The sequence below is a fragment of the Scedosporium apiospermum genome (genome assembly GCF_000732125.1).
Source record: "Scedosporium apiospermum strain IHEM 14462 chromosome Unknown SEQ_SAPIO_0121, whole genome shotgun sequence".
In the NCBI taxonomy this organism is placed as follows: Eukaryota; Fungi; Ascomycota; class Sordariomycetes; order Microascales; family Microascaceae; genus Scedosporium; species Scedosporium apiospermum.
The window spans coordinates 669,452-693,856 of NW_015971822.1; the positions used below are offsets into that span (position 1 = coordinate 669,452).

Sequence of the window (24,405 nt, forward strand, 5' to 3'; positions counted from 1 at the left end):
GGAATAATATGGACGAATTCCCGCCGGGATACGAGGAGCTCACTCCATATCCTGACCTCGAACTTAGCTTCCATCATGGATGTTGCTTTCCCCCATCCCACTCGCCCAAACCCAATGGCACCCAAAGGGCAGTTTCTTAGAAATGGGAGGTTAGATTTTCGTTCTCTTTGTATGTGTATAATAATTCCAGCGCTTTCATCGGAATAGGAAGAAGGAGAGCTCTTTTCGTGTCAGAGCTTGAGGGTGGTTCAGGCAACCAGGCTGAGGCTGAGCTTGCCGGCGAATCGTGATCCAATCATCAGGTCCAAGTCTGTCGCTGGTGCACTGCCACATAGGCCTCAATAATTTTGTTTCATTTTCAGATTCAGAAATCATCCATCTCAACAATTCCGTATACGAGTTTTGTGCTCAACTTCGCAGCTCCCCCATCGTCGATTCCCTGCATTGACGGAAATCCCATGGATGCCAAACGCAACGAAACCGCTGTATTACGCCCTTTTAGACCACACTTTCTTCGCCTCCAACCTCCTCTTTGTCGTGTCCAAGAATGTCTTCCCTTACTCCCAACACCTCATCGGAACGGACACCGCTCCTGACGAGAATCCGGATTCCTGCCGACAGCGGTTTCGACTTCTCCAAGATTGTGAACTTTGCCAAAAATTGGGATCTCGCCAAGATTAAAGGATGGTCTATATTAGTCATTGACCACCTGGTATTTCTTCCCTTCGTTCCTGTCATAATCGCCCGGTTGCCATTCAAGGGCGCTTCTAGTTATCGTTGGGAGCCTGGCCTTGGAGCTTTCCTCGTCGGCGGTACGATCCCGCTGGGAATCGTGCTGGCTTTTGTGTGGGCTTTTGGTCCGGTTCTGGTCTACTTTGTAGTGTGGTTCTTGTCCTATAGGGCATTGCGCATAGTCGAGAGTCTCTATGAGGTCCAGTTCGGTCGCGTCGCTCTTCGTACTGTCGCCGTTGCGACGATAGCCTGCAGTCTATGGTATTTCGTTGACTTGCGGCAAGAATGGACTCCATTGGACTTGCCTCCGCTTAGCAATTCGAGCAGCAGTATTCGCCTTCTCGATATACGGCCGGCCGGAGTAAGGTGGCGGATCGAGGCAGAACTCCGGACCGTTCAGTTCGAGGATAATCCGGCCTACGACGCCCTGTCATACGAATGGGGGAATCCACGCAAGTCGCATTCGATTTCGGTGGGTGGTAAGCGTTTCGGAGTGACAGAAAATCTATGGAAGGCGCTTCACAATGTCCGCCACGAGACCGAGCCGAGAACCCTTTGGGTTGACGCTGTTTGCATTGACCAGACAAGTCTCGAAGAGAAAAATAGTCAGGTTCCCCTCATGTCACTCGTCTACCAGCGTGCAAGAAGGGTCCTAGTCTCCCTTGGGAAGCATGTGCCTCCCAGATGGATTGAGAAGTCGGATCCGTCGACATGGAAAGGGAGCTGGGCCGTGCAAACAGCGAGTGAATATTGGGAGTCAACTCATTACTGGCTGGTGCAGCTCGCACTGGAAGAGTATTGGAAGCGATGTTGGGTGGTACAGGAAATCGGTTCCGGTCTTACCATCGACGTATATGCTGGGCGGCAACCCATTCCCTGGACCGAGTTTGCCAAGCTGATGAGACTGTATGCCGAAGAAGTCCCGAGCTCGCCACTCCCCGAGCGCGTGCTCCTGTTCGACGACCTAAGGCGAGCATTATACCATGACGGTGAGACCTACGTCCTCGCGCAGCTGCTGGACTCCTTCCGAGATTCCTTCTGTTCTGTCGATCTGGACAAGATTCTTGCTTTTACCGGCATGGCAGTTGATTGCCGAGGCGAGTGTTTACCTGTCGACTACGCGGGGGGCGTGAAGCCGCTGTACGAAGCTATTGTCTCTTTCCAAAACTCCTCTACGAATCAGAATTTCAATGGAGCGGTTGAGATGGTTTACTTTTCTGCCCTTGTTCGGCGACTTCTCTCCCGCCAACAACGCAAAATAACGAAAGAGTACGACAGGCCAGGTTGGCTTTACCAACCAGAGTCATGGGCGTATTACTGGTGCGGTGATGATGCAATACAAGCTTGCCTTGCAGGCCCGGAAATACTGCTCGTCTTCCCAATCCTGGAGTATCTACGAGCGCCCCTCTCGGCGTCGAAGAGATTATCGGTGCGCAGCTCGACCTGGCTCTCACCTATGGCCGAAGTAAAGGATATTTGGACGCCGGACCCGGAGACGAGTCCTGCCAATATTAGAGTATTAGGCGCCATCGTGGGCGAGGTTCAAGAACTCGGACCGAGTTACGCTGACTATCTTCGATATCCCCATGTGCCCCAACAATGGAGTGCAAGGCTATCGGAAAAATACCCGATGGGATCGGAGCAAAGACGAGCCCGAGGTCTCAATGCTCGGCTCACGGCGCTGCTGGGGCCCGCAGCCGACTTTAGACTAGCTAACATTGTGCCTCTACCGGGAATGGGCAAATCTCCTCATCAACAGACGGCGCCGGGGACCGGAGCACGCCTATTTCTCGGCGGCGAGGACATTATTATGGGCTTAGCGCCCTCAAATGCGCGGGTTGGCGACAAGTTGTGCCAATTCTGGAACTCCTCCGCTGTGGCGATTCTCCGCAGTCGAGATGGCGGCAATGATGGCGACTACGATGTTGTCGGGAGAGGTGCGATGCTACGATACGGTGATGAGGTAGACTGGGATGTCTCGACAAACAAGACTATGTTCTTGTTGAGCTCAGAGGGTAGCGTCGACCTCCGATTTGACCTCGAAACGCTGAACCACTTGTCGTTTGACGTGGTGAACCTGCCAGGTTCGCAGTAAGTGTGTGAAGGGAATGACAATCGCAGCAAGGGCAGCAGGAAACACAAGCAACACGGTCGATTAGCTCAGTTGGTTAGAGCGTGGTACTAATAAACTATCCGGTTCATATAGTAAATGCCAAGGTCATGAGTTCGACCCTCATACTGACCAGCAATTTCTTTTTTTGGCCTGAGCCGGGGACCCACGCATCGTGTAAAATCTTTCTCTCACAGCAGGAGACCATTGCATTTTTTCCCCTTTCGCCCTCGGAGCACATCCGAGATAGCTACAGCAAGAAGGGTTAGGCGTATGTAGAAAATCGAGTGCCACGCAAGGTAGTTTGATAGACGAGCGGGCTTTGGATGACATAGGGAAGGCCGCTGTCAAAGTATGTATGCTTTACATGGCTACTACGTGGGAGTTATGGGTCAGGACCAATTCCCCAGTTGAATTGTCCGCAGCTGGGCGCAAATCCCGATAAATAGATGAACTTGGCTCCAGTGTTCGGCACTCTGCTCACAGCCAAAATCAGCACTCCGAGATAAGACATGGAAACTTGAATTTGTCGTAGAATTCACGACTCTAGACTTGTAGATAAAATATAGCCTTCCGCATGGTGGCTGCATAATGTTTATTGGTAACGAATGGGAAAGGGAGGGTCATGTAAGTGACACATATATCCAAGGACTGGTTTCCCTCCAGTACTTGCATACCCTCCCTCTGCCCCCTTCCCAGTCGTACGCGTTCACTAGGGAAAAATTGTTCCTCAGTCCGGGATCTCGGAGGGACGGAAATGGTCAAGCAAGCTGCTCAGCGGTTCAATACCACCTTCTCCACGGTTGAAACATCCCATCTGCAAGCTCGGCTATCTAACCTGATTGGAGTATTAGCAGAGGAGGGATTATAGCTCCACGATAATCACAGGACCAAAAGGGAAGATGGGAGTAATTCGACCTGCGTATTTGTTGAACTTGATATATGGTAATGGTGGTGGACTCGGATCATGTGACCAACCTAACTCTCTCCCCTCGAGTTGTCCCCCCCCCCCCCCCCCGGCGAAAGAATTGGAGAAGCACCGTTTCTGCTCACGACGCTCAACCATGTCTTCATCGCGCCCTCGAACCGACCCGAGATTCCAAAAGAACCCGCTCGAGTCCTACTCGGACGGGTCTAGCGCATACTGGCCTCCAGGATGGAACTGGACCCGATTTAGCGCCGCCGATGACGACATCTTCTCCCTCGACGAGAGCGAGTTGACCAAGATGCGCGAAGGTCTCAAAGCCGTGCTCGGAGAGGACGGCTTCGACGAGATGATGCGCCACGTAGGGGATGCGTCCCAGAAACACAGCCGGAGAGTGGAAAGGGAAAAGGCCATCGCTGAGGGGCGGCCCGCATCGAATCCGAAATTTTACCCGCCGGACTGGTTGAAGCGGTGGGAGAAGCGGTACCGCGGGCAGACCTGGGGATTCCTGGGGTTTCGCACGGCTTTGTATGCGAAGGACGGAGACGACGAGTCGACCCGGCAGGAGCTGGAAGGCAAGTGGGAAGAGTTTAAGGCTCGGATCGAGGCGGCTTTAGCTGTGCATTTCGACTGGTTGATCGAGCGCTACGATGGCTTCGTCCCGGACACGGTTGGCGAAGCACGTGAAAAGTTCGAAATACGCTGGGTTGAGAACCCGAAACTTTCCGGTGCTTCCGCCGATACTCTGCGATCTCAGTTTCAGGATGCGATCGCTAGTCTCGAGCCAGGGATGCAGACCCAGCTCTTCCTCTGCGCCTCCCCGAAGGCGGTGGAGTCCGTCCTAACCACCCCCGATGACGATTTTCCCACCGTTCACTCCCGGCTTTGGAGGGAAGAAGCGCCGCATCTCCTTGCCGTCATAGTATATCCGGGTCGAGACAAACCGGGAGAGGGTGATGAAGATGTTGGGAATCCCTGTGATTGGTACAAGGCCGTCTTTCCCGTGGCTGTGGAGGTCCTTCCTAGCGAGCTCTGGGAAACTATGGAGTGGGGGCCCGACGCTGAGAAAATTACACGGCAGGTTCGGGGCTCAGACGAACTAGGAGGGACGATGCCGGAGAATCAGGTGGCCGGGGGATTGTGGGATATCTGGTGGGGTATGGGGCCGTCGCCGCGGACAGTAAGAAGAAGGGCCGTGATGAGAGGGATTGTGACAGATTGAGGGATGTGGAGGGTGATGCTCTACTGCTATATTCATGTGGGAAATCGTCTAAGAAGTCCAGCCCTACTCACTAGCGAGGGATTACCTGGAAGGACGATGAAGCAGGCAAGGTACTGACTGGCATGATTGATTACGGGGGAAGTTATATCCCGGGCCGAGGTACTCCTTTACTGCAGCTACCCAGGGAGTTCTTTCCCTATATTATTACTACATCGTCTTTGATTCTCTGGATCGTCATCTACCGTTAGACTTGCTCCGTGGAAAGATTGGGCAGTGGAGGGTTGGGAGAAGCTGGGGGGAAGTCGAGGCGATGTAAGGAAGGGAGAAAAGGAAGCCAGTCATCTTGGAATATCATCGGCGGCTCAGATACTCCACTGCCCTAGAAATAGCACGCGTTTGGAAACCGGATAGCCAGCGGTAGTTTGCTGAGTGCGCCGTAGTGCAAACCCAGCCTCCGGGGGCCACCATAAACTATTATAGTGACTAGTCGGCACAACTCCGCCGACCTCACGAACGTCTAATCCGAGATCTGCGCTTACGGGTCATTATTTCCCCCGAAGTGCATGCTATTCTTTCCTTCATCGTCTGCATATGTAATGGCGACTCTTGGGACTTCTAGTTGGACCATGGCGGCAGACAGTGCTGCGTTTTTAGGGGCAAAATAAACTGTCAACTCGAATCTAATCAGTTCGCAACCTTGCACCTAGTAAACCCCTGTGCACCGACGTTCATGCTGCCGTCTAGGAAGGCCCCCCTCCTCGCTATGTTGCTATGGCGCCCGCGATAGGCAGGTCTTAATTCCTAACAGCCACGAGCGAACGGATGTTAACGATTCGTGAAATTTCTTTTTCAGCATCGGATTCGTGCGAGGGCGGGGATAGGAGCGTCGAGCGCTGTCTTTCAGAGCGACAGTCTTGGAAGGCTCTCCGCAGCCAATTTAGCTCTACCTTCACCCGGCACCACGGCTATTTGTGGTGGCTCTCAGCGCTATTATCTCACTAGAAACAGCCCTAAATCCGTCTCCCCCACAGTTCCTACGGTGGCTACCGTGACCCCGACTGTTCTACCCGATTACCCAAGGTACTACGTCAACGACGAAGACTGTGCATCTTATCAGGTACAGAAAGGTGCTCGTTGACAAACGGGTGGCTGAGGATAGAAATAGGTGAGGGAAAGAGCCATGCGGTGGCTGCTACCGCGCAGTCAAAATTCAGGAATCTCCGGGCCCAAGGATGGTCGTCCAGCGGGTTGGCAGGCATTATTGGAGATCTAGACTCGTATTACATGACGCTTTGAGCTGGCTTAGCAGGGGTGACTGTCCTGGCTCCAGATTCGAGACCTTTTTAGAGTATTGTTTCCGCTCTCTTCATGAGCGGATAGCCACGTTCAACGAGCAGAGGAGAATGTCACCTTATCGAATCGGAGCCCGAACTTTCTGCTAGAGCCTCGGTCCCAACTATGTAGAGAAAAGGAAGACGTTACACTGCTGGGTTTGCACGACGACCGGACTTACAAAGTAACGCTTGCTGTAAACTATCCATACTCCTCTAGGTCGGTCTAACGCTAATAAAACAAATAATTAAAAAAGCCGTAGAAACCAGCAGGATATCCGTATTCAACAGTCCTTGCTAACACAACGATCATGGTCTTGTCCCTAGTGACAGGTACCATGGTTGTCTGTCGTCTCTCTTCGTCGGCTGAGCTACCGAGACTAAAATCTTGAAGTCGAAAATTAGTTCCCTATCTCGCCTGTTAATGGTAATCTGCTCAGACAGCACATTTTCCCCGTTCGCGAAGATTTCCAAGACCAGGGCAACCCGCCCTGAGTCTCCTTCGGTCGCCTCCATACTTCCTTTGATGCTGAGTGCCAGGGTTCCGCAAGGGGAGACGTAAGTCACAAATCAGCAAGCAGGGGCTGTGCGCCACTTCCATGATAGCACCACAATTCAGCCATAGTAGTTACACTTCTTGATCCATTAGCGCTACGAATGGTCTGGTATACTACCGAGGTAAATAATCTTTGCTATAGATCCTTATTTTGGTCATTCTATAGTTCTTCAAAATTTATACTAAATCTTATTAAAAGATTATCTAGATCAACTTCTAAAAGCATTAATAATAAGGTGCAATAACTAAGAGGTCGTAAGTGCTCTACTTCATCACTAGAGTTAGGGTTTCATCAGTAATGGTGCTTAAACCTATTCCCAGCACTGTGTAGCTTATAGTCCAGCTTATTGGAAACACAACCAGAGGGGTTTCTTCCTGTCCCTACAAGTACAACTGTGCAAATATCTGCTGATACTGAACAAGCTGTAATCTAGTCTTGGCCAAGGCTCTGCACAGTATTGACACCTTCCCTCTAGGGGTGGGCTAGAAGTGAAAGCAAAAAGAGAGCGAGTGAATGACTGAACTGCCCTAAGGAGGGCTCCAACTAAATCCTTCCAATGAAAGAACCATTCGTCGAGTCCGCGGTGGTAACGGAGAGCCTCAGTCGAGGCTCGACTTTCAAGTTCGTCAATATGAGGAGACTTGAGGTTGTACCTAGGAAGGGTACTATGTATCTGTATAGTTTGTAACGAGATAAGACATAAAAAGATGGAAATTTTCTCTTCTAAAGAATCAGAGGGTGCTGACAAGGGAGATTGGTGACAAGCCGTCACCAAGTCGCAAAGAAGACACAGTCAATAAGCGGCGAGGGGGGTGACGCAGCCCGGGGGCAGGGTGGGTGGCGGGCGCTGAGGGAGCAACTCGGGAAGGCAAGCAATTGCATCTCAGCCGGGATAGATGCCGTGACATCTATACCGTGCCTGGTGTTCCACACCGATGACTGCGTCATTAGGAGTTTGCTAGCAAGGCGGAAAGGGTTACTGTGGTGAGTATTGACCAAGTGGAAGCAGGAAGCAGGCTATCCTGCCCTCCAAGCCACCCTCCGGGAACGGTATTCAAAAAAGTCTCAGACGGGACTGAAGGAGCATCATGACCAGCACCCAGCGATCCCGACAAAGCGATTCCTTTGTTTCAGCAGTGCATGATCGTATCAGTGGGGCAGGCCTCCAGAAATCCAGCATGCCGATGCAAGAGGTCCTCAATATCGGGATGGCGCCCGCGCTCCGGGTCGTGCCATTTCCAGGGCATCTGACCATCCTCGTCCGGCTGCTTCTTCCGCAACATGAACGAGTTGGCCAGGTACCGACCATGGCACGAGAAATCACCGTACACGAGGATCTCCAACGAAGAAATACCATTGGGTCCGAATACCCAAGCCACAAAGTTAAGAAAATCCTGAGTCAGGACACGCACTGTGACAGCGTTGTTGTGGCCAGGAAGGCTAGCCCAGCAGAAAGGATCGGTGTCGGGTATCACATGCTTCCCATGGGGTCGTCCAGCAAAGTAGGCAGCGTCCACTTCCAGAGTGTCGAAGACCCACGAACCAAACCGTTCAATATCAGCGCCCGACTGCCGGGCGTGTAGAATTCGGAGGCACGCCTTATCGGCGAAGGGCTTCAAGACCTCTTGCTGCAGGTTAATCAAAGTTGTCAGCCGATGCTCTTGTAAATGACACTTAGGCTGGCGCCGGGCGACTTACTAAACGATGAGGACCACAAGCTAGGCCAAGACACTCTAGGTCCAGCTCGTTAAGCGGATTAGGGGACGTTTCGTCGAACCACTCATCGTCTCCTTCGTCTTCATAGTCTTCCTCGAAACCAGAAAGGGTAGCCAGGAAGGCGGGACTCAAGATGCCCATATCGTTAGCGTCTATTGCTGCCTCAAAAGATTCGGATTCATCATCAAGATTGATGGTCCTAGCCTGAAAGACAAACCGCTTCAGACTTTCTTTATGCCGTTGCAGAGTATTCCACAGCGTCCTTGAGCTAGTCGGACTCCAAAGCGAGAGATAAAAATCTTCAACTCCCACCAGGCTTTCCAGGCTCATCTGTATCACCTGGTCGTAGTCGAAGTCACCGTCGAGTGAAGAATTCTGCACCTCTAATGACTGAACGTGCAGTTGACCTGTATGACCTAGCAGGCATTGCAGAAAACGGTCCCATCCCGGACATTGGCGGAGGGCAAGCGAACGGAGATGTGGTGAGTTGAGGGCAGACGCCATCATTTGCGTAGCTGACCGTAGGTCTAGATTTGATAGAGAAAGTCGTTCGAGGGCGGGAAATCTGCATCTCGTAGAATTTCCAGGGATTCGCAGAAGCAATACCTTAAAGGGGTGGTCATCGAATCCGACCTCATCTTCCCAGAACTCCTCGAGCTCCTTCCAATCGAGGAAGTCAAGCTCTAATTCCACCAGATTATGGGCACAGTTCGCAAATACCCTATTAAGAGATACGAAGTCATGCTCAGTCCGTAATCCAGTCCAGGACAAACGCTTCAGGCGCTGGAACTGGTCGAGAGCGAGGGAGCGGTCGCCCAACGAGCAGCCGGCATCGGTTATCAGACAAAGGGATTCGATGCCGTTCTGATGTAGAGTTAGGTAACCGTCACAACCGAGAAGCCGTGCAGGCACGCATAGTCCCAAGTCCCACCTGCACTACGACCAGCCAACGAGGAGGGAATGGACGTCCCAGGAGAACAACGCACGTGAAGCTTCGCAACTGGCCGTCAGGGAAGCACCTTATAAGAGATACGACGCGGTCTGCTAAGCTCTCCAACATAGGATGTTCGGTGGTTGCTTCGGCGTTAGCTGATGCATAGTTTCCGTCGGGCGTATCGCAGTCCGTGGCATCCTCCGCATTCCACGTCTGGGCATCGTAATGCACGCAGCGGCGTTCGATTCTCGTGACGAAGCCAGCAACTATTCGGACACTAGTTGCATAGCGTAATGGTTTCCGTTCGCTTGAGTTTGTTTCGAGGAGCTTTAAAACACAGATGTAGTTCAAACAACTCTCGGACAATGGCCGCACGGTTAGGTCGCGGTAGAGAAAGGGAATCGTTCGGTCATAGACGGTCTTCGAGACTTGGCTCAGACTGTTGAGATCCCGTCTATCCGTGATCTTACAGACGTCCAGTTGTCAGCTGTCAACAACCCTTCGTGAGAGCAACGTTGCTTACCTGTGCGATCACAGACGCCCACAGCTCGTTCGGCAACCTTTCTAGCATGATGTTGCGTTTGTCCAGATGGCCGTCATGCGCGGGGTAAACTGGAGAATGCCCTTACGGAGAGGAAAATGCGTCTGGTACGTGAGAGGGTACTCCTGGGTACGTACTTATCTATGGGTTGCCCATTGCGGCTGCTTAGTCAGGGTGATGTGGAGTGCCGAAGCCGAATCATGCTTCTTTTTTTGCTGTACATTACTATATATAGCATCCGGAACACACTCCTTCGCACTTCTCTGTGGTTCGCGGCGCCATGTGGACGCGAAGCTTACGCCGATTTAAGACAGTCGGCCAATAAGGCTACTTTGTCATTCTACATCATTTTGATACGGACGCTACGGGCGCTACACTTTTTGCAGCCTCCCATTGGCCCAAAACTCCTGTCGGCCCGTCAAGAGCCCCCGCGCTAAGCGGTGTGCGAACCCGGTCCATTACGCCTTAACATCGGGTCAATTGGCCGGCCAAAGACCATTGGCCCGCCGTGTGGTCGAAAAGTAGCAGGGTCACAAAAAGTAGTAAACTACGAAGTCGATAATGGTCTAAATGGCCCACTGATTACAGCCGTTAACGGCAACTGTACGCGCCCAAAACAGTGACCCCCCTCGCTCATTCACCCCTGCTCAGGCTGAGGCAGGGGCTGCTCAGGTCCGAAGAAGGAAAAGGCAATTCTTGATGACCAGATTGGGGACGTGTATTCCCTGTATTAGTGAGGAGGGATAGACGACCGGCGCTCAGATTCTATTGAACATCTATAAGAGTCTTCTATAAGAAAGGAGTGTTCCGCGAATAATGCTTCTAGCTTATCACAGTCCTGTTTTCAACCATCTATCCCGAAAGAGATCCCTTTTTAACTAGAATACCACGTTCAATTTCAGTCCGGTTCTGTAAATCCTAGCCAAGAGAATGAAAGTGGTTCCAACGACGCAAAATACGCCGGAAAATATTTTTATACCCAGCAAGCCTGTTGAGGTATCCAAGATGGCACCGTTGATCGGATTTGTCGTCAGTCCACTGATGGACGAAATAAACATGACGAGGCCGGTGCGGAACCCGATCTCGGGTAGAGGAGAGATTTGCGCAACAAGAGGCGCGATGAGAGAGACGTAGGCGCCCGAGAAGAAACCGAAAAGGGCAGCAAAAGCAATGATACCGCCGGTCGTGCTGGAGGGGATCCACAGGGCAAGAATCCAAATGGCAGTGGCGTAGCACACGACCACGAAGATGTTGTATCGGCCAAGTTTATCTCCCATGACGCCCGAAAAGATTCGACCGAACAAGCTGGTAGCGTTGAGGATAGGGATGAGGTATAGAACGAGATCCTTATCCATACCTGCCTCGAGGGCCTGGACGGGTAAATAGTTGATGGGAACGAACATGCCGAAAGTGAAACAAAAGAACCCGCACGCGACGAGGAGGAATTCAGTCTCTCGAAAAGGTTTCGCGAGCTGGGCCCTCGTGATCTTTTGTGGGCGAGGTGGGTGGTTGGCTCTGATCGTCAGATTTGCGATGATAAGAAGGCCAAGAATCATGAAGGCGCAGATTCTCATAGCCCAACCATAGCCGACTTGTCGAATGAGGCGGGTCACCATGATGGGGAAGATGACACCGCCAATGCTAGAACCGGTGGCGACAATGCCAAAGGCCGCGCCTCGCTTTTTGTCGAACCAGCCGTGGATCACTCCCAGCGCTGTTTTCCATTGTGAGCTAAAGCTCCTCATCTTCTTTTTGCCGGACATGGGACGGGATCTTTCCTACCTGGGTGGAAGATGGCAGCGACGCCAAGCGCCGAGCACACTCCCTGGGCCAAAAGAATCTGATAATACTGGGTGGCAATAGAGGCCATCATCAAGCCGAAGACATGAAGGAAGCTGCCAACAAGAACGAGGTAACGGGGTCCAAAATTATCAAAAATGGTCCCAACAACAGGACCCTGGAAAGTCAGCAACGTGTCGCGCAATGAAGGCAGTCAATTGACGATAAAATTGCCTACCATGGCCATTTGGAAGAAAATCTGTAGAGAGGGGATCCAAGAAATTGTACTGGGGGAATAGGTGTTGAGAAGGTCATTCTGATAGTATTCCTGGAAGGCTCCGACGCCTGCTCGTCACTCATTGTTAGCAGTCTTCTTTCTATTCCCCCTTCCCTCTCGCGCGCGCATGGCAAACAAGAAGGAACGTTTGGGGTGGGCAACGCACTGTTGACCCAGCCGAAGCTGCAGAACAGAACACACCACCCGCCAAGGACAACCAACCAAGCAGCGGGGCCTCCATCAGGTGCATCACTGTGAGGCAGAGATGTTTCCGCAGCAGTGCCGTCTTCTAAATCGACTTTGTCTCCCGAGTTGGCTTTCTCCTTGGTCGGGAGGCTATCAGCAAAATCGGAGCCTCCATCCGGCTTGGCTGGGGGATTTGGGACGGCCGTCATGTCAGAGTCGGAAGACGAGAGAATCTTGTCTCCACGTGCCATCTTTGGGAAAGACTCGGTAGAGCCAATCTAGTTCCGATAGTGTAGCAGAGGCAATCACAAAGAATTACAACAGGTAGAATAGCAAGAAGCCAAAGGGAATCTTAATAAATGAAAGATGGTGATTGGAGTCATACGCAAGTTAGATGTACTTCGGAAACTGAGTCCTGAAGGGATCATTGATCATCGCCCAAAAGGGGGACGGACATGGAAGAATAGAATAAAATAAAATAAAATAAAATAAAATTTTGAAAACTGCCAGGCCTCTTATTCCGGGGAACAAACTAGGGTAATAGCGCCTCTGCGGCTCTGGCGGCTTCTAGTGTTCGCTCATGAATGCGACGACACTGCTTTATTATTTAGTTTGCGTGCTCGGGATCAGAGACAACATCATTGATTTGCAACCCAACCAAGGACATCAACGCAAGTCGCAATGATTTTTGTGACATGTCGCCCACTCTCCCTCTCAGCGGAGTTAAAACACCGGAAAGCTCGGAATTCCATCAGGATGGGCTACTTGTAATTCCCCGAGCACAGAGAGGCCTCGACGGTGGTGATTTACTTATGTCCGCCTCCTCCCACACAACAGCTCGGCGGCATATTATGAGCAGACGCAAGGTCAAATTCGGGCTCGGCCTTCCCACCCATACCCGCGACTTTTGCGGGTCCAGACCCCTTGTTGATTGATGGACCCGCCTCTGGTGCGTAACTAAAGCCAAAAATCATGTCCGATTGGTTGGCAGCTCATCACCATCCTGGCTGCAACATCGGCGTCGGCCCTTACTTAGCGCCGATGCCGACCAAACCTCTCAACCAAGCCGTGAAGGCACACGTGGGCGAAGAACATAAACAACCCCCGACCCACCTCTTTCAGCCTGCCCGAGAAAAAACAATCGTTATGTCCGAAAGCTGTGGTCTTCTACATCCCCAACAAGCGGAGTAGTACTGGTATGTTTGATATCACCGCATAGCCAACAAATCTATCTGGCAAGCTATCCGCCCACGCTTAAAAAAAAAAAAAAAAAAAAAAAAAAAAAAAAAAAGATGCTGCGAGCCAATATCAGAGCCAGGAAGGACTAAAAGCTGTCTCGCAGAATCAGCAGGCCCCGGCAAAAACAAAACCACCTCCCCGAACGGCGACGCCTACCGCGGAGCGAACGACCATGGCCCCAGAACCGGAGCGCGGAGGTCTCGGCTCCCGCGATGAGTTTCTATTGTGAAAATGGTTTTGAACCAGTCAGATCCCCGACGTCTGATTAACATAAGATCCGTCGTCTTCCAAAGCTGATAAGTCATGCATCTGTAGCCGTGGAGAGTCTTTACGAACGAGGTCAACACCCTGCGGAAAATTTATCTACGTTGCCACTCCGAAATCCCCGTCTTTACCACCATAGATAATCCTAGAAAAGGCATCATTTGACCTAATCCTCTAGGTTTCCATAGGTAATGCTATCGCTACATAGCCTCCGATTCCACCATGGCACCTAACGTTCTGGAGGAAGAGGTCACTCCAACCTTGTCCGATTCAAACCTGAGCGGGGACAGAACTCTGCAAATGCTGACCTCCTAGAGAATCTGACCCCTGGGTTGTTTCAAGCTCTGATGATTTATATACTACGCTGCCGATGCTGAGCATTTGTTCCCCCTCATGGACGTTGGTCTGTTGAGGGAGGATGTGGCCAGACCACACCATGCCTGGCAGCGGCCCCAGGCGAGGAGGGAGGAACAGAAATAGTATTACAACACGGCCCAGGAACTGACTCTGCCACATTGCTTTGACCTTGACATGCTCGCCAGCAACCAGCACATTATGTACCGATTTTACAGTAGGCATTGCACACCGAAAGGCGTTGCATGGTGTTATGTTTGTGATGTAAGGCTGTTTCTGAAACAACGCGGCTTGGCTATGAGCACGCAATATTAAGGATCATGGACTCAAGGGCAGCATTGGCTCCCCCAACCCTGCTTTCTTGTATTCTAGATCTTCAATATGAATCCTGTACCTTTCTGAAGTGTACTCTTGCAATTCTCTTACCCTATCTGACGATTCTGATCTGCATTTGCACATACGACTTAGAGTCGCCCTGTCTAGTCTTCATCCTCCCGCGATCTTCCTAATTCGATTCTTAACCGAGCCGAACAAATACTCAATCAGATTCAAGCCAGGAGAGTATAATAGTTAGTATTCTACTATTACACCTGCTTTGGCGAGCATCTCTTTGATCCTCCTAGGGCCTACTTTCGTGATGTTACTAGATGTTTGTCATTCTACCGCAGATCTGCTCTGTTATAAGTTATTAAACATCTCGGCATGACACAGTTTGGATGACACAGCGAAGGCCACTGTCACAGTATGGTTTACATGGCAACTGCCTTGGATCGTGGGTCAGGACCAATTCCCCGGTTTCAACCGTACGCAGTAGGACGCAAATCCCGATAAATAGATGAGCTTGGCTCCAGTGTTCGGCACTCTCCTCGCAGCCAAAATCAGCACCCCGAGACAGCAAACTTGAATTTATCGTAGAGTTCATGACTCTGGACTTGTATATGAAATAGCACGCCTTCCGCATGGTGGTGATGCATCACGTTGGTAACGAATGAGAAAGGGACGTTGCTGCCTGCTTCAAGCTCCAATCGCGAGGTGTTCTTGAGCTTGGGCGTCAAAGGGGCGGAGTGGAGTAAGCTCATTGTGGGACCAAATTTCGTTGACCGCTAAAACTTCTGGGCGCCGAAACTGGGGTGGCTTCACCAACCTGCAGAGTTCGGTTGCGGGTTCAAGTTCGCGATTGCACGGTCACACTGCTGCCTGTTCTCCAACTGTCCAAGGGCTAGCCGTGATCCGAGTTGTCAGATATACATACTCCGCTAAGGTTTGAGAAATGCGAGGCTATAAGATAGGGTTACATTGACCCGCATCTGCCTAAAAATGCCTAAAATTGCCTGGAAATTCGAATGAAAGTGTGGATGATTATCTCCTCCAATTGATATGGCTAGCCATCAACACGATGTCGAGCCTTGCGTAGCGTGCAGTGCAAAATCCGTTGACCTGCTCTCGAGTTCTTACTATTTAAGACGTAGAATCCGTCACTTGATTCCCGAGATGAATGCTCTAAACCTCTCATTCATCTCCTTCCTTCACAGATTATCTAGAATCCAATCAGTCAGATTTGCACAAGGACCGAACTCTGTATCTCTACTCGGAAAACCGCAGCTAAAATGTCTCTCACTCTTGAAAACGTCGCGAATGGGGAGACAGTTCATCAGGTGTGTGGTGTTTACTCACTAATAGATTATTCGAAGACCTTGTGCTGAGTGGTAATTTTCTTTTCAGCGCTGCATCATAGTCAGAGGGACTTACAGCTTGGAGGACGACACTCTCGACTCGTTTGCAACCGTCAACATCCGTGACGACTCTGGAAACTCCATCTTCCCACCCCAGCGCTGGCCCATCGTAGATGGACGCGTCAAGATCATTTCTTTGCTCTCACCAGGTGCTAATAACCTCACCATCACTCGAGAGCACTCGTCTGGATCGATCACTCAGACCGTCAAGCTCAACTACATCCCTCTCCTTCAGACACCGCCTTTGCATTTGGCCATCATGGTTGCCAAGGACTCTCCCTTGCTCATTGACTGCCCTCCGGCGAAGCAGGGCGCCTTCTCCCTGGCCCATTCCTCACTCGATGCGGCAGTGGCCAAGTTCCGCATGACCGCATACATGTGGCAGGCCCTGACAGCCGAAGACATGCGCATGAAGGGCCTCGGCCGCCGGTCTTTCCGGCTAGAGGAAGAATGGGGTGCCGACACTACCAGCTCGAGCTTCGTCACAGCTCGACATGACGCTGCGCTTCACGACAGCGGGGCCATGAAGTCAACGGCAAAGATCCACATCGTCCGATCGGAACGAACAGTTGCGGAGCTTCGCAGCATGGACTATGCTCAGCAAAACAAATCCGCACGGAATCGTGACAAGTTGTTTGACTTCTTCAAAGAAGCCCTTGCTGCCCACGGTTCTCCGTTTGAGACGTCCGGATATCCCATTGTAGCTGGCCTCATTCTCGACTCACACTACTCCGTTGAGAAGAACATAATTCTTGCCCATGCAGCCCTTGGATGCCACGACGGCACCGGGTTGTCGCTCGGGATTATGGGCAGCCATCTCACTTATTCTTGGCCGCGATTCTTAGAAGAAGTTTCTGATTGCCTCCTCGACGACCGTAACCCAGGAGAGATGGTCGGCAATGATAACGGCGAGTGCGGTAGCTTCTGGGAAGCCTGCGCAATCGGCCAAGGTGCGTTTCTTCACGAGGTCGGCCACGCCTTCGACGCGCCTCATACTACCGGCATCATGGCCCGGGGCTACTCGCAAGACTGGCCTCGTAATTTTGTCGTTCGTACCGCGTATTGCACAAGTCGCAGCACAGAAGGTATCGTCGTCATTGACGGTGAAACCCGGAATCAGGCGAGATGGGATCTTCACGATGCACTCTCGTTCCGTTCACTCCCACACTTCTGGTCCCCGGGAGATCCTAAGATGTCTAAGGAGACGCGATCTGCGGCACCGACCATCAAGGTCGAAGGTGCTGAAAGCGAGAAATTTCGCATCGAGATTTCGTGTGCGGCTGGAATCGCACAAATCACGTTCAATGACACTGAGGAGCCGTCCCCGAGCATCGCGGCTCCCATCAATACTGTCACCTACACACTCGAGTCTCTTCGAAGCCGATTCCATCAGAACGAGCCCCTAAAGCTTTCCGTTCTTGGAATGAACGGCAAGTCGAGAACGATCAAAGACGCGTGGAGATTTTTTGGTGGGCGTACCTTCGTACTTATCCCAGGCACGAAGATTCTCCTCCATAAACAATCAGTCATGAGCAAGCAGCTCGAAGAAACTGACGGGGAGACCGAAGAGCACTTCTGGGAATGGGCTACACTCTTGACTAGGAAGAGAAAAGATGGTTCCATCGAGCATGCGACCAAGGTTGACATCCGCACAGGATGTATTCTCGACGGTGCTTATGTTCATTTTCCAGACGGCACTCAGATCAATTGTGGCCCAAGGGTCAGTCCAAGCGGTGGTGACCATTATTTCGGAGGCCATGCCGCCGAGGCACACGATATCCCTAAGGGTCAGGATATTGTAAAGGTTGAGGTATCTAGGGAAGATGATATTCTGAGGGGCATCCGCATGACATTGCGTAATGGTGTCACTTGGGGTGCTCTCAGTGGCATGAGCGATCAGCCAGAGACCCTTACGCTTGGTGAGTTCCTTCCCCCCTGTACAATTTCCGTTTCTGAGAGAATACGACTAACAATGTGATACTTTAGAACCACCTCCCGGAGAACGCGTTATGGGCTTCTTTGGTAGGAGCTGGTGGGGACCGAATTTCAGCGGGCTGGCAGAGTTTGGCATCATTACGGCCCCGAAGGACTTAGTGCTCCCAGATGTCGTGTACGATATGGATGAGCTGAAAAATACTGATGGCGGGATGGACGTTGACAATCTTCACCATAGCGAGGTGTCATCCGACGACGAATATGACGAGTGAACTGGGGGAGCCGGCACAGTTTACGAAGGCCATCACAGTGTCCACTCGACATAACTAGTCTATACACCATACAATACACTGTAACTTCCCTTCCTGTACCCGTCTATCTCCTTAACGTTCTCGGAGTCGATTCAAGCACCGCTCCAAGACATAACCTTGATTTGATTTTAAAGGAGTGCGAGTCGAAATATATTCAAAAGGAGCTCGAGATGCTCGTCTATCTCATCATTGGCTCGCGCAATCTCAAACGCGAATGCGCCTAGCCACGGCACAGCGACTTCTGGACATTGCCGCCGAACTGTCGTCTTCCGAGAGGGCTATCTGTATCGAGGAGCACATGAAATCCAGACTATCAAGGTAAGGAAGCTGCCAATTTCTCAACTCCATCATTGTCAGTCTCGGGGCTCACAGAGGAACACTTTGCAGTATCCTGTCAGCGTGGGACCTTAGCAATACCGAGGAGCAAGAAACCGATCACAATCCTGAGGAGCATGAATGCAATTATCAGTTGGAGGTGGTGCGACACCCGCGGCAGGGAGGCCTCGACGTGTTTCTCGGCTTTCAAGAACCATCCCTGCGGGAGTACTTCTTAAACTTTCCAGATCAGACTGAGCATAGCCTTCGTCTTTCTAGGAAAGATTTCCACCTCAAACTGTTGAAGGTGTCCATAGCCGCTCTGACACATTCGGCAGGTGACCCGATCAGCGGCCCGGAACAACCGGTTAACGACGAGGCAGACACGGAACTGTCAACGCTAGCCATGGAATTCTGGCGCCGAAGTCTCGCGGAACTCGCAAGGAGCAACGATGACGATCCCGACCAGCTTGGAAACGTACAAGACTTGAAAGAGATCCTTGAAGCGGTATTCAGCTTGCTCAACAGCGTCGTGGCGGCTAGAAAGTTTGAGAAAGCCACAAATATACGACGCCACGCCAGAACACATCAGCATGCTGGGGCCGACTCCGGAAGCCGTGGACGAAACACTGCGGAACTTGGGGGCCCCTGGTGGACCGGGCGCAGCGCACCCCAGGCTCACCACAGGCGACGGATCCATCCAACCCGGAATGGATTTTCGGCACCGTTGCCAAATTGCACCGTTGTAACTGGTTAAAGGCGATGGCGTCTCCCGCCGCATTTGCCGCTTTTCTCTTTGCTCGACACGCCTACAGTTCGTTCACACCACCAGCGGATCCGCCGGCGGGACACAAGTCGGAAAATATCTCAGAATTTGAGCGGGTCATGCGCCTCTATGCGTCTGCGGTGGGCCGCCACGCGTACCATCAGATGTCAATGGCGGCTTTCTTTTCTGGTGAGACCGGGGTCTCCAAGACTCTCGCGTCCGAAGGACTCGACGCAAAGCAGACAGCCTCGGCAGCAGACAAAGCAGAATATGCGCGGGATACGTTCAATCTCAAGTATCGAATTGCGAGAGCAAACTTCAGCCTGTTGGAGGATGATACGAATGCCTGGAGACCGGGGGCCCTCGGTACCCTATCGGCTTCCTCCAAGGCCCAACTCTAACAGAAGCTCGAGGAGGGTCGAAGCGACTTCGTCGATGCTTTAGAAAGCGCTCCCGGGGACCTAGAGGGCGATGCGGGCCACAAGTTTATCTGCAACAGTGCCTATCAAATGAAGGCATTGGTTGAATCAGGTCTCCAGGGCCGCCAGGGCGATGCTCTCGCTAGCATGAAGTTAGCGAAGCAGTTCCAGACGGAACAGTCCTACGTGCGTTACTTTAACGAGCTTGTAACCACTTTGGGCCACTGGAACGAGTGGGAGAAGATCATTGAGCTTCTAGAGCTCATCGATAATCCGCTATCGGACAACTGCAGCACGGCGACTCACAGACTCATCCACCGCGCGGCGAAGGCGTGCGACCGGGGTCCGACGGTGGATGAGCTCTATCACAAGGCAACCTGCAAACCCGACACGTACGGGCCTCATCCTATTGAAACCAGAACCTACTGGGCTTTGTTCAAGCGCTTCGTCTTGAACGACGCCGAAACCGCTAGAGCCACGTTGAACGAAGTCATTGACTCGAGCCACGAAGATGTAGACGTGGTTGATAGGGCAGCCAAATATCTTGCCAACATCGTCATTGATGACTTTTCGGTTGCTCTCAACCTGGAGGATAAGGAAAAGGCGGTCGAGGAAATGGAAGAACTCCAGGACAGACTGAAAAAGCGGTTCGGGTTCGAATTCGAGGCCGGATTGTCGCCGGCAGCGGCGCCCCTAGCCATCACGCGGCGCCAGATGGGGCCGGCGCGTGTGTTCAAAGAGCACCTCGACACGGCGTTCGAGAGCTGCCTCGACTCCCTGCGTGACAATTGGGACGGTAACGACTTGAAGGGCTTCAGAAACCTCGCCAGGATCATGTTTCTCTTTCCAAGTCTCCGCCTAGATGCCAAGGCTGCACTCTACTGCCGGTTCTACGAGATCACACTCGACTTTCAGGTGTTTCGTCTTCAGGATACTGGCTATTACCCCATCATATGTGACATGTGCCCGAAGCGCGTGCATAGTCCTGGGTGCTGCGATCTGTGCGCCAATGGGGAGCACGACGTCCGCTTCCGCCATCACTATGTCTGCCTGATGTGCAGCAGCGTTGATCTGTGCCACGAATGCTATGAGTCGCGCTCGAGGCCCCAGACTAGAAGCGACGTCGATGTTTGCCCTCGCTCCCATGAGTACATTGATGTCTTTGTCCACGATTGGCTGGACATTGAGGAGTGCGGTACCGACCTGGTCCTGAGGTACGGGGGCACCAGGGTGAAATTTACGGACGAGTGGCTCCAAGGGCTCGAGAAAAAGTGGTATGTGGCCTGGGAAGAGTACTGGAAGACCGGGAAATAGAGATATCATACGTCGACTACTCTTTTGCGGGCGTTAGAGCCGGGCCAAGGCAGGAAGTCCGTCTTTCATTGTCCACCAGAATGCAAATGCCGATCAATTTACTTTATATTTGACTCTACCAGAGCGTCTTGCGGGCCATCAATGTAACCATCCAAGGCTGGATTCCAAGCCCAATGCAGCAGTGCCCCAGGGTCGGATTCAGCACCTCATCCTTTCCGCTCCGCGCTGGCTCACTGTCCTCACTTGCAACCAGCATCACGGTATTCTATGCATATCAGCTCCAGTTCTTGAAAGTACATGGTTTTACCTACCTTGTAGTGTAGCCCATTTCCAGTCCATCTCCAAGAAGACCGCTTGCTAATCTCCCCTTCTCTGGCTGGCGTAAAGACATAACACTTCAGCTTCGCACTAATAAGCACCCGATATCCATCGTGGACATAATAATAATCGGCAAGTTACGTTTTAGATCCGGTTGAGGGAAGAGTACAAGTTTTATAAGAGTCAGGAAGTGAAATAAAAGCATTGATGGATGGGAATTGTGATGCTGAGTATTATAAGTTGATGGATGAAATGGATGGAGGAAGCCCGTGTATTTATAGACGACTGAACTGAACTGCGAGAAGCTACTGAGGTATAGTGCGGTCGCCTATTTGATTTTTGTACGATGAAGAGGAAAGAGTGGTCAGGAGACATCTACGCCTTGTTTTGTGCAGGCAGCAATGTAGCATAATTCTTTCTCGCAAGCGAACATCTAACTTCCTGCGCCCTTCCTTGGCTCTACGATGCTGACAACGTTCAGCACGGGAGTGCCCTTGTTCTTTCTCGTATCTGCCCTCTTAATAAGTTTTTAATCGCCGGAATACTGTGGAACTATTTCTGCTCGCATTTCTTCCATTCTAAACTTGAGTACAGATAATACCGTGGTCCGACCAACACCCATCTGTAAGAACTCGAAGCAAGATCGCAACTCTCCGCCGGAAATATCCTTACAAGGAACTACGGAAGGATGAGGAGGCGTAATGGGCATTTCCAAGGCAACCCATTTCCGATGTCGCCGAGGGTCCATGTAATCGTAGCCCTCGCAGTCCGTTGGCAAACATCGAAACTACTTTGGACTTTACTTCATCGCACTTGACGAGCCGGATTCTGGAGTAGAGTAAATGTCACGGGGACTAAGGTGGTCTGTGAAACCTTCGTTTGTACTTAGATGTTTCACAGGCGGATCTTAACTTCGTGTGACGGCCTTGAGTTCGCGTCTTACTTGGGTTGAGATTGATTTTTGACATCCATAGACCTTGCGATATCTAGCGGTTCTCGCCCCCTGACAGCTACCTACCCGTCAAGAGAACCGGTTGATGTTCTCTTTAATCCAGCCGCGAAAGTCCTGCATTTCCGGATATGCTGCGCGGCATGCCTCCACACTGCCACCGTATCCTTCCTCGGCGAACCACTTAAACATATCTCCGACCGTGCCCTTCAAGACAAATTTCACTGCGTTGGCGATAGGACACGGGGCCATGGCCATAGAGTTTCCAGTGACGTCCCTGAAGATGCAGTCTGCCTCGGGCTGCGTCAATTCGTCGCCGACCAGAGTCACGGCCGAGTTGTGGTACTTGTCTGGGTACCGAATGCTCTGTGCCGCGAACCAGCCGATATCCTTTGTCGAAACCAACTGTAACTTCTTATCGCCGAGCTGCTCCCACATGCGGGCAAAACCTCTGCCATGGATATCGGCGGATAGATTATCGAAAAAACTCACTGGCCGCAGAATGGTGTACGTCATATGCTGATGGCTCTTCAGGGCTCGCTGCTCCAAGTGCTTCTCAATGGCGTGTTTGGCGGCAAAGTTTTTGACAGTGGTTGGATTCTTTGGAGAACGCTCAGGGCCACCACGATCACCGGACGAGTATACAAAATGCTGCACTCCATTCAAGATGGCGGCATCGATCAGGGCCTTCCCCTGCTGCTCCTCTGCGTCTGAATTAATCTGGACGCTGTAGACAGCATACACTGGGCCAACCTGGTCGAAGATTGCCTCGGGATCGGACAGGTCTCCAGCAATGACAGAAACATTGGGTAGAGAGGCAAGTTTAGATGCCCTCGGGCTCGAAATATTGCGTGTGACAGCGACAATGTTGAAAGATGGCGAAGCAGTTGCCGTCAGCAAGTGATCGATGACGGCGCCACCTTGTTTGCCCGTGGCACCGGTTACGAGCACGGTCTTGTGGGAGGAAGGCATGATTAGGGGTTCTTGCTTGTAATGAAAGTGAATGATAAACAGCAAGTGCTGGAGTTCCACGAAATTTAGGGCGATGTGGGGTGTTCAGGGATCAATTGCGTTTGAGAATCGAGGATGGCTATAAAACACCACATTGCCCTGCGAAGGAGGGATAGTTTATATAGTTAATTTCTCCTCGTCGCTGTATTTCCTGAAAGGCGCGTAAGAGTACACTACTTGGACATCTCAGCTCCGAACCGGTTCATCGTCAAGGCCGTTGGGATGTTATTAAGACGACTCAGTTAACGTTGGTGTAAACTCAACTCACACATTTAGGTGCAATTGGGGCAAGTTTCAGGGTCGGAGTCGGTGAGATTATAGTGCCGACCTTCTCGATGTCGGTCGGCAAGCACGGCCAGCCAGAAAAGCGACAGCTGAATTTCAATACGACCCTGGGCACTAACATTACGGGTCCGAGTGCGAAAGCGAGAGAGAGTGTTCTAATTTGATAAACATATCTAGTATATCTTCTATTACGCGCCGAATGCGACAACCCATGATCGACAGCTCTCGCTCTACATGTGCAGTTAGAAAAAGCTCTACGGTTAAGCCTCCCTTTTCTTAAAATCAATGAAAGGGCCCTCCAAATAACCTAGTAAAATACCCTTTAAACTATAACTCCCCCTCCCTTTCCCTCCCTTTCCCTCCCCCCATCCTCTCCCCTTTACGCCTTCCATCAACTTTGTCCACAGCACCGCCCAACTTCCTAAAGTCCATCTACCAAAATATACGTTTGCGAGTGTTAATGTCAACCCCATCACCGCAAAGTTTTTAGCGATATGCTGCTGCGGCCCAGTAGAGAAAGGCACAAAGCTCTCTGTAAGCGTCTTGATGTGAGCCTTCTCCTTCTCAATGTTGTCGTCATCAACGCCGTGGTTGATCTATCGCTCGGCCTTGTATGTGTAAGGATTGTCGAAGACTGATGGGTTGTGGTGTTGAGAGAAGATGGTAGCCCCGATATTGAGGGTGGCGGGGATGTACTCGCTGTCGATGACGCAGCCGCTGGGCTGCACGCTCTGTCGCCATAGGTTGCGGCGCGACAGGGCACATGTTTCTCACCGCATTTCTATCTCGCGGTTCAACTACGGCCTGAGTCAGGGCTCGCTTTGACTTGTAGTAATCATACACAAGGACAATATCACAAGCCGTGACAATGACGAAGATCAA

The 24,405-nt window shown here is 51.6% G+C and overlaps 2 protein-coding genes and 3 pseudogenes across 2 annotated transcripts; 3 read left to right on the top strand and 2 right to left on the bottom strand.

The window, feature by feature from the left end:
- Positions 1-547: 547 nt before the first annotated feature.
- On the top strand, positions 548-2,827 carry SAPIO_CDS8259 (annotated as a pseudogene; the record flags this gene model as incomplete).
- A 1,079-nt stretch (positions 2,828-3,906) lies between these two features.
- On the top strand, positions 3,907-4,989 carry SAPIO_CDS8260 (annotated as a pseudogene; the record flags this gene model as incomplete).
- A 3,018-nt stretch (positions 4,990-8,007) lies between these two features.
- Positions 8,008-12,519, bottom strand: SAPIO_CDS8261 (uncharacterized protein; the record flags this gene model as incomplete). The annotated part of the gene is made up of 9 exons (XM_016789934.1): positions 8,008-8,505; positions 8,576-8,797; positions 9,200-9,457; positions 9,627-9,992; positions 10,051-10,151; positions 11,048-11,782; positions 11,851-12,025; positions 12,086-12,192; positions 12,291-12,519. The coding sequence occupies 9 exons, from the start codon at positions 12,517-12,519 to the stop codon at positions 8,008-8,010; spliced, it is 2,691 nt and encodes an 896-aa protein (XP_016640197.1).
- Positions 12,520-15,774: 3,255 nt separating this feature from the next.
- Positions 15,775-20,960, top strand: SAPIO_CDS8262 (uncharacterized protein; the record flags this gene model as incomplete). Its single annotated transcript, XM_016789935.1, has 7 exons — positions 15,775-15,822; positions 15,890-17,819; positions 17,887-17,922; positions 18,371-18,464; positions 18,534-18,969; positions 19,044-19,522; positions 19,652-20,960. 7 exons carry the CDS (start codon positions 15,775-15,777, stop codon positions 20,958-20,960), a joined length of 4,332 nt encoding a protein of 1,443 aa, XP_016640198.1.
- A 1,339-nt stretch (positions 20,961-22,299) lies between these two features.
- On the bottom strand, positions 22,300-23,199 carry SAPIO_CDS8263 (annotated as a pseudogene; the record flags this gene model as incomplete).
- Between the last annotated feature and the right edge of the window lie 1,206 nt (positions 23,200-24,405).